This window comes from Ciona intestinalis, chromosome 12, assembly GCF_000224145.3.
Source record: "Ciona intestinalis chromosome 12, KH, whole genome shotgun sequence".
Lineage (NCBI taxonomy): Eukaryota > Metazoa > Chordata > Ascidiacea > Phlebobranchia > Cionidae > Ciona > Ciona intestinalis.
The window spans coordinates 855,683-864,918 of NC_020177.2; the positions used below are offsets into that span (position 1 = coordinate 855,683).

Below are 9,236 nucleotides of genomic sequence, written 5' to 3' on the forward strand. Positions count from 1 at the left end.
GTCCGTTTTTTGTGTGTATTAATTGTTTATTCTTACTCCATTCAGATTAACAGGAATGCACATAGACAACGTTGGTAAAAATAAATGGTGTTTAACTTATACGTTTTCAAACAACTATAGTTGTAATTTATTGCAGATAACGTGACTCACAACTACAAGGTTGAGCAGCCAAGCGGACCACAAGGTACGCAAAGTAACCCCACAAGGTATTTAATAAATTATTTCAGAATAGAAACAAAACAAAAAATGAATTTTTCAGAATCACGTGGAGAGACGTCACCAAAACCAACAATTCAAGATATATTTGGTCCAGGTTCGTATTTTGATTACATCACGTGTGTTCGATAAGCATATTGTTGTTGGCGTATCCATAAGAACCAATAAGTCCGTTAATCTTCTACTACCTCTTGTGGAACAGTGGCCTCTCCATTCAACAGTAGGGTCTAGCACTCTAGTCCAGTGCTCTTCAACCGGTGTGCACGCCTGGGGTGCACCAGTGCAAAAGGGTATACAAGGGTGCACCACAAACTTCAAACAATTTAAGCAATAATATTCAGTTTTGTACATTTTTAACAAATTTAGCCACTTTCCTACAGTTTTTTTATATGAATTCTATATCTTGTATCACTGGAAACTGCGAAACTAGTCTTCTCTTTAACCACAAACCACCTGTTCCTAATAATTTTGATTAGCGGTGCTTTTCGACTAAGCAGGAACTTATTCTCGAACCCATTTCTCGTCGATGACGTCATTGGTTTTACGTTAAAGCAATCAGAGGTGCATGAATTCGTCGCAACAACTTTATGGGTTCACCAACCCAAAAAAGGTCGAAGAGCACTCTTCTAGCCCATATGTTAAGAATTCTAGGCTCGATGCTGCTTACCATTGGTGGCGTGTTTCCTTGGGCAAGACACTTTAATTGCAATTACTCCGACCCAGTGACAACCTATGTGTTGTCTAAATTGTCAGCCATACATTTAAATGACCCGTTTATATATAGATAACATTGATCAACTACTGCAAGAGGAAAAATATTACGAAGCTTACGTGGCTTCCCTTCGACAAAGAGAGTTCGATCCAGCTGTTTTTGAATTTAAAGATCTGGTCAACCATTACCGATGTTGTATGTTGGTTGGAGAAGCGGAAAAGGCGGTTCGAACCAGGGATCAACTGACCACCATTATAGAAAGAAATATTCAAACCACGCCGAATGAAATCAAAATGTTAGCTGATGAAAGCCGACGTGAAGGAAAGGTCATGGAAGCAATTTTGTTTTATCGTACCGCTGCCGACCTTTATAGAAATCAACCAAGAGCAAGTTTGGTCCACGTATAGCTGTATAGCACAATGTGTATTCGGAATCAAAGAATCTGTCGTGGCAATTATATCACGTGGTGATGTTAATAACCAGAAATTAAAATCGATTGTTCAAATCCAGGTTATTCCACTGATGCGTGACATGCGAGAAATGATTCAACGATCTAATGACGTCAGTGAGGAAGAAAGGGGTATAGGTGAAGTTTGGTGTTTGGTTTATATCGATACGTGTGAAGAATTGGTCGACGACTGGGAAAATCGTGAAGCAACTCTGAGAGATGCGATTTCTATTTTGGAGTCGGTGTACGGCAGAGAGAATGCTGGCAAGCATGTATAGTGTATGGAACATGCTTGTACAATATAGGTTTCATTCATCTTTACACTGCTCATCTTCGTACTTCCCGGCCAAACGATGCCAGCGAATTTTTCCGCAGGGCAATCGCAGCTTTTCAGCAAGCCGAGGATATCGACGATGAAAAAAGATGGAATGCATTGAAAGGTGTGAATATGACTTGAAAGAAGCAACCAAGCGGCAAAGCACAAGTCAAGATTGAACTATTGATCGTCTCCTTGCTTGTACATATATGAACACGAACAATTGCTTTGATGTAGTGTTGTATTTTATTTATATAACGTATGCAGAACGGTGAGTTGATGCTGTGCATATCAGTTGAATATACAAATAAACTTCCAATAAATTGAAATAATTTCTGAAGCTTTAACAGCGGACGAGAAGCAAGTCATATAGAATATCAAGTTCATAGCTGCTGTATGGTGTGGCATTGGGTGTTCTGGGTTATAGGTTTATTGTAAAACATTGCCTGAAACCTTCTTGCACCGCAGTCACAGTTTAGTGCTGTGGGGTAAGACGGGACACTTTTAATATATAAAATCCAAATATCTTGATCGTGTTGTAAGCAATTAACAACAGTCTATGGGAGTCGTAAGGATACGATTTACTACCAAATGAGACGAAGATATAAGATTGAAAAGGTGTCCCATCTTCCCCCACCGTACCGTACATCTTTTTAAGAAGGTGACTTGCCGTCTCTACAATAGAGGTACCATGGCGTGATTAGAGCTAATACCTTCGTTGTCCTTGATAATCTGCCAGAGTTGTCTGAAATTTACCCAAACGACTCTTACGGGCGTCACTGAAACTTTGTCAGTTCCGTGCCATTAGCACTATTTGGTTTCATCTTGCCTGCTGATTTGTTGCAGGGGAAAACGAGCTAGAAGAAGAAAGGTGATTTAAATCGAACGATGGGGAATGAGAATGTAGGGTATAAAATGAAGTTTGTCTTGTAAGTCATACACTTTACAGAAGTAGAGTGCTCTGTTCAGATCGAATATACAATTACTAGAGGTATAACCGATAATTCGATTAATCATATATTATTAATTAGTTGATGGTTCAGAATCCTTGCATGCCAGCACTGTCGAACAATACATACCAAAGCGATAAGATTTAGAAAGTGTAACTTGCTCTACGAAGTAAACACTGTTGACAATAAACTTCAAAAACATTCGTACAATGTTTGTCCTGAAATCATCTAAACCCAGCTCACCAACAAAACTGAACTGGCAAAAAGCTGCACTGGTACAGTGCCCTTTAAAGGTCCCTTGCTAAAGTTCTGATCAAACAAGTTTAAAACGTACTGTTTTTATTATAAAGCGCTATATCTTTTTGTTACGTCATCAGTATACAGACTACATGCTACTGGACGGACCTCGGAAACTTGTGCGGGCTTCGATGTGTAGGTGCCTTTTAAAGACACTCAACATCCGTCACCGTCACCTTTTGCATAATGAATAAATGAACTTTTTATTTATTTTAACATCAACCAATTAGCTTTATTTTAACGCTACCGTTATTCCATACCTATTTTGCCGCAATATGCATTTAAAGAAAAACCATGGGCACCTCATGTTAGATGAAAAATATTAGAACGCATGCCTTGTGCTGATTTTCAACACCTACAAAACAATATCAACCAAAACTAGTTTCACACGGTAGGGTTGAGCCACAGAAATAAAAAAGAGTAGAACGCGCAACTGCTCAAAACCGTGATATATTCTTTTTTTTATTCACGTGACCGCCAACTCCGTCCCCATTTCCCTTCGTCTCCATTGTAAAAGATAGGCGCATAGTATTTTTGGAAGGTTTTAGCTGTTTATTTTAAAAACTACACCAACTATTCAAGTTTGTTAGGCTAGTTTAGTTATTTGGTAGGTTAACGCTTACAGTTTACCACTTGTTTAGGAAATTTAATTATTTAAAAAAATTAATTAAAAATTTCAAACAAACGGTTTTTTAGAAATATATATATATTAGAAAATAGTTTTTTTAAACAATAACTTTAAATTAAGTCAAAAAACGAAGAAAAACTACACAAAACGTCATCGACTCCATTGACTACAATAGTAAACGGGAACGACCCGCAAAAGAGAGAGAGTGTATCGTGCTCTCTCCTTTGCCGACATAGGAGATGCGCGTTCTATTCTTTTTTATTTCTGTGGGTTGAGCTTATTGCACTAAGTCAATAATATTTTATTTTGACACCGTTTGCAACTTGTGATAAATGGTCACTGACGCCCAACATAGACATCGTATATACGTTTATTCCTTTCTCACGTTGTGGCTGGAGAAAAACTCATCTTTAATTTTTCATTTTCATAATCATTATTGTGCTTACATTACAGCCTAACAGCGTAGTTTTTCGTGTATTCTGTTTTATACTTTGTTGAATTAAATAAAATCCAATAAGAATGCCGAAAAATAAGGGTAAGTCGTATAATATGGCTGTATTTTATGCAACGCTTTATTATGTCTAACTTAACTGTATTTATCTTTTTGTATGCAAAAACGAAGATCATATATATATATATATATATATATATATAATAAAAAAAACTAGAATTTATGACAAGATAAAAGTCGTTACATACGGTGTGGATAATAAACATATCTTTTGTAAAACATACATGTTAAATATCTCCTTTTACAAAGGAAAGGGAGGTAAAAACAGAAGAAGAGGAAAGAATGAAAATGATCGTGAAAAGCGAGAACTTATATTCAAAGACGATGGTCAAGAATATGCACAGGTGATGTTTCTTATAAAAGTTTATTTATTCAAGTTTTCAGCAAATGTAAGATTATTGTTTTTTATAATTTGTCGCTTAACTTCAGTAATAAATCTGGGGTACAACATACGCAGGTTCTCACTGTGCACAATGGTCTCATTAAAATTTATTTTAGATCATTTTCCTAAATAACTATGCCTCCCTGCATTTTATAAAGTGCCTAATGTGTTTTTTCTTGTACCTTTCACATCTTTTGTTTTTTACAACATTTTTTTGTTGTTTACAATTGTCTCATTAAAAAGTTTGTGTTATATTATGCAGGTAATTAAAATGTTGGGTAACGGGAGGTTAGAAGCAATGTGTTTCGATGGAGTGAAAAGGTTGTGTCATATTCGGGGAAAACTTCGGAAAAAAGTAAGTAAAAATTTGTATGCGTGTTGGGTATATATCCTTGGACAAGACTCTTATTGATAATTGCTTCAACCCAGTGGTCTGTTATCGGTTGTCTAAATTGTCAGCTGTATACACTAAAAACATAAAAAGTTACATCTGTGGTAGCTCGTAAGCAGGCACGAGATGTAGAAAACAGAACACCCGTGTTGTAACAACTGTCGTTTTTCGGCCACGTGAAGATAAATAGTTACATTCAATCATATTTATTTATTCAGGTATGGATCAACCAATCAGATATTATCTTGATTGGTTTACGAGACTACCAGGATCAAAAAGCTGACGTGATAATGAAATACAACGCTGAAGAAGCCAGGAATCTGAAGTTGTATGGAGAACTTCCTGATAGTGGTATGTTTCTAACTGGTTTGCAGTCTGTTATATACAACAGGGCAAAATCTGGGGTGACATTGTAAAAATAGAGTGACACTCATAGACTAGTTGTCAAACATAGGGAACCTCATTGATTAATGTGGTTAATGCAATGTACTTTGGCTCTGCTTGTTTGTTTAGACACCTAACAGCAGGGTAAAATCTGGGGTGACATTGTTAAAATACAGTTACACTTATACTAGTTGTCAAACATAGGGAACTTCATTGATTAATGCGGTGAATGCAATATACTTTGGCTTTGCTTGTTAGTATAGACACCCCTTTTAAATTTAAAACTGGTTGCAAACCTTAAGATGCTGTTTCATCTTTCCAGCCAAGATCAACGACGTACAGTTCGACAACGCTGAGGAGAATGACATCATAATGTTCGATGATGTGAGCGACGCTACAGCGGGTGCTCAACCGACCGTAACGGAGCTGAGCAGCAGCGAGGAGGAAGATTTGACCGATGAAAGTTCGGACGAAGAAGTTGAAAGTAAGATTTCTATGTTGGATTATATGTCAACATGTACAGTAAAAACAGTCAATTAAGTAATAATTTTATCAACATCTGGGGTGGTGCACTGCAAACTATTTTATCGATGGTCTCAGTGGTTAGGCATTAAAACCCAAAATACCTGATTCGGTGATCTGCTATTATAGGCATGTGTCTTTCCGCACTTAACGGACATTGCTCTAACCCAGTGGTCACCTAATTGGGTGGTAGCACCCTGGGTGTCTGGGAAATGGGCTTAAGTTAGAGTCCTATGGCATTTAGACAAAAGTTGCTAATTATCCTGATGTTAACCAAACAATGATAGTTGTGTATTCATCAACCTAACAATGATATATTTATCTCCAGAATATAAAGCTCCGGTTAAAAGTTATTCTTCGAAGAAAGGTGGAGGGATTGATGTGGATAATGTAAGTTGTTGTAATGTACTATATAGCTATGTTAGTTGTCATAAAATATAGTTGGTACAATACATTGCAAATATTAGGGATCTATAAAAACAACAGTTAAAAACTTGCATAGTTTTTGTATTTTGTTAAACCAGATAATTTTAGTGTGATTTTTAATCCTAAGGGTTGAATATTATTTGCTTATTGTCATAACTAGACGTTATATTTTACTTTGCAGATATAGCATTTGTTCGTTCGTTGTACAAAGAGTATTCGGTGAAATGTCCAGTTCAATAATTATCGCCCAACCATAGTGAACCCCCATGTTAGGTCAATTGTTGCATCACAATGCTTTGTGTGACCACAGGTTTTGGGAAGTTATTCATTTTATGCGAATGTGTTTTATTTTGTGCAGTTACCAGTTTTACAAGGACGCAGCTTTGTGTCTTCTCCAGATAAATACAGAAACAATGAATTAATTCTCTGCTGTGATTTTATTAAATTAGAAGTGAAACCACCGAACAAACAAGTGTAACTTAATAATAGACAACCCCTATGCTGTAGTTTGCTGAAAGACCTCACCCACATATATGGATGCCAAACTTATTAAACTGTAAGAAAGCAGGGATAGTTAGTTTAGGTAACTTATTAGTTGTAATGAAGTGCAGAAAATCAAAGGTTTGGCACCTTTGCTTACAGGAATAAAAGTGAAGTTGTAGGGTTGGCCTGCCTACCTTGCCACCCCAGGTTTGACGCCTATGCTACATTGAATAAGAGTCAAAGGTTGTGTGCACTACCGTAGTAGGCTCTGTATTTGGGTTGCAACCCAGAGGTTGAGAAGCCCTGCTATAAGGCCACAGATAAAAAGAAAACATGATTAAGACAAAAGAATAAAATTTAAATGATTCTCTCATAGAATAACATATATGCGTTACAGTTCAATGCTTTTGCTTGGGTAGTTTTAGAAACATTAGTATCGCTGGTGTGGTACCATACGCCTTTTGAAGGTTCTGTATCTGTGGAAAGATTTATGTAAAAGATCAAAGGTTGTAATTTAGTATTAATGCAGCTCAAGTTAACTTGACTTGAGCTGCAACAAAACTTCACACTATAGTAAAAGTATAGGGTGTTATATAAAATAGGGTGTTTATATGTATGGCACCACATAAATATTTTGCCCAAAATGACATCAGTCTCTTATTTGAATCAAATCATCAAGCTACATTTTACCTTTGTCTGGCATTATATCTTCTTTGTTGATAAATTTGATTAAATTATCGTTGGTTGGTTTAAGTTTAACATACGCAGTGTAATGACCTCGGCTTAAACTCCCACTGTGTTCAACAATCGCATAAAGTTCGTACGTGAGACGTGATTCACTGTCAGCATACACCTGTGTGGACACATATTTATGTTTGTGGGTGAGGTCCTACGGCCTAACACACCAAGGGAACTCAGATTTAGGCCAATTGAGGCCCATTACCCAGTGTGTACTACAGTTTGGTTAATACTGGTATCTTAATTGGTGCCGCAAAACTGTCATTTAATAATGGTAAATTACGATAAAGTGTAAATATAGGAATTTCGCAGGGGATCCGAGTGTGCCAAGACTTTAAAAGTTTAATAAGATCTATGGTAATATGGTATAACTATAACTATGTGAAAATAATTTAATCAAACCTGGCAATCAACAGTAGAGAAAGGTGACAGATCAAGGACGATTGGAATTTCAACTTTTTTGTTCACTTTGCGAAGGTTGAAGCCTGCCTGTGGTAGAATGGCATTATGTGTTAGGTTGTTGCAATAAAATTAAACTTAAAAAGCAAACTATTTAGATATATGATGAAGGTAGTCTATATGCGTCAGGTCCAACAGCAAGCTACACCAGGGGACCTCAGTTTTAAGCCTTGGTAAGGCTGTTTTGTGGGTGTTATGTTTTAGGTATTTTTAGTGTGGCTGACAATTTGGGTTAAAACAATTCTGGTTAGGTGTCTTGCCCAAATACACATGTCCACTATGGTAGCAGCATTGAGCCTCAAGCCAGTATCTTCTTGGCTAGTTGTAGACACGCAATCACTTGGCTACTACACCAGTAACCTGTTGTAGTTTTACCTGTTGAAATCTTTTCAAATGAACAGCAAGTATTACTGGTGGTTTTTTGATTAACATTTGTTTGCTTGCGTTGCAGTAAACGGTCTTCTTGCTTCCTACATTGTTGTTGTCATTAATTATAAAGTAAGTTGTATCAATAATATAATAATGTGACACTAATGATGGACCGAGTTACTGTCTGGATACTAAACTCATGATCAGCAAATGTTTTGGACAGTAACTTGGTGGATAGTAACCTCTTTTACACTGATGATGGACCAAGTTACTGTCTGGATACTAAACTCATGATCAGCAGATGTTTCGGACAGTAACTTGGTGGATAGTAACCTCTTTTACACTGATGATGGACCAAGTTACTGTCTGGATACTAAACTCATGATCAGCAGATGTTTCGGACAGTAACTTGGTGGATAGTAACCACTTTTACACTGATGATGGACCAAGTTACAGTCTGAATACTAAACTCATGATTAGCAGATGTTTCGGACAGTAACTTGGTGGATAGTAACCTCTTTTACACTGATGATGGACCAAGTTACTGTCTGAATACTAAACTCATGATCAGCAAATGTTTTGGACAGTAACTTGGTGGATAGTAACCTCTTTTACACTGATGATGGACCAAGTTACTGTCTGGATACTAAACTCATGATCAGCAGATGTTTCGGACAGTAACTTGGTGGATAGTAACCTCTTTTACACTAATGATGGACCAAGTTACTGTCTGGATACTAAACTCATGATCAGCAGATGTTTCGGACAGTAACTTGGTGGATAGTAACCTCTTTTACACTGATGATGGACCAAGTTACAGTCTGAATACTAAACTCATGATTAGCAGATGTTTCGGACAGTAACTTGGTGGATAGTAACCTCTTTTACACTGATGATGGACCAAGTTACTGTCTGAATACTAAACTCATGAATGGCAGATGTTTCGGACAGTAACTTGGTGGATAGTAACCTCTTTTACACTGATGATGGACCAAGTTACTGTC

General features: G+C 36.9%; 3 protein-coding genes across 5 annotated transcripts in view; 2 read left to right on the plus strand and 1 right to left on the minus strand.

Annotated features, from left to right (window-relative positions):
* The window catches only part of LOC108949985, a 436,537-nt gene that overhangs the window by 834 nt on the left and 426,467 nt on the right, over positions 1-9,236 (plus strand). The window contains exons 1-4 of one of the 3 annotated variants that reach the window (XM_026837125.1): positions 49-74; positions 137-184; positions 260-313; positions 1,001-1,614. In XM_026837125.1, coding sequence (XP_026692926.1) covers positions 56-74; positions 137-184; positions 260-313; positions 1,001-1,335 — 456 coding nt within the window. In that variant the 5' untranslated portion in view covers positions 49-55 and the 3' untranslated portion in view covers positions 1,336-1,614. Of the gene's footprint in view, positions 1-8; positions 185-259; positions 314-1,000; positions 1,615-9,236 lie in introns of those variants that run through there. The other 2 variants (XM_018814314.2, XM_026837123.1) reach the window with 2 other exon arrangements.
* Positions 3,956-6,605, plus strand: LOC100187398 (eukaryotic translation initiation factor 1A, X-chromosomal). The gene is made up of 7 exons (XM_002128681.4): positions 3,956-4,102; positions 4,328-4,422; positions 4,723-4,815; positions 5,070-5,202; positions 5,558-5,719; positions 6,086-6,147; positions 6,365-6,605. The coding sequence occupies exons 1-7, from the start codon at positions 4,087-4,089 to the stop codon at positions 6,368-6,370; spliced, it is 567 nt and encodes a 188-aa protein (XP_002128717.1). The 5' UTR covers positions 3,956-4,086; the 3' UTR covers positions 6,371-6,605.
* LOC100177168 (ubiquitin carboxyl-terminal hydrolase 16-like) overlaps positions 6,673-9,236 on the minus strand; it is an 8,113-nt gene continuing 5,549 nt past the window's right edge. The window contains exons 11-14 of the mRNA XM_002128578.5: positions 8,239-8,333; positions 7,807-7,893; positions 7,357-7,519; positions 6,673-7,142 (exon numbers count right to left, since the gene is read on the minus strand). Coding sequence (XP_002128614.3) covers positions 7,024-7,142; positions 7,357-7,519; positions 7,807-7,893; positions 8,239-8,333 — 464 coding nt within the window. The 3' untranslated portion in view covers positions 6,673-7,023. The remainder of the gene's footprint in view (positions 7,143-7,356; positions 7,520-7,806; positions 7,894-8,238; positions 8,334-9,236) is intronic.

What these genes read in the sequence shown, in the direction of transcription:
- LOC100187398 (XM_002128681.4), top strand. An exon ending in ATGGTCAAGAATATGCACAG is followed by an intron (nt 4,423 to 4,722) that starts GTGATGTTTCTT and finishes TATATTATGCAG; the next exon opens with GTAATTAAAATGTTGGGTAA. An exon ending in TTCGGACGAAGAAGTTGAAA is followed by an intron (nt 5,720 to 6,085) that starts GTAAGATTTCTA and finishes ATTTATCTCCAG; the next exon opens with AATATAAAGCTCCGGTTAAA.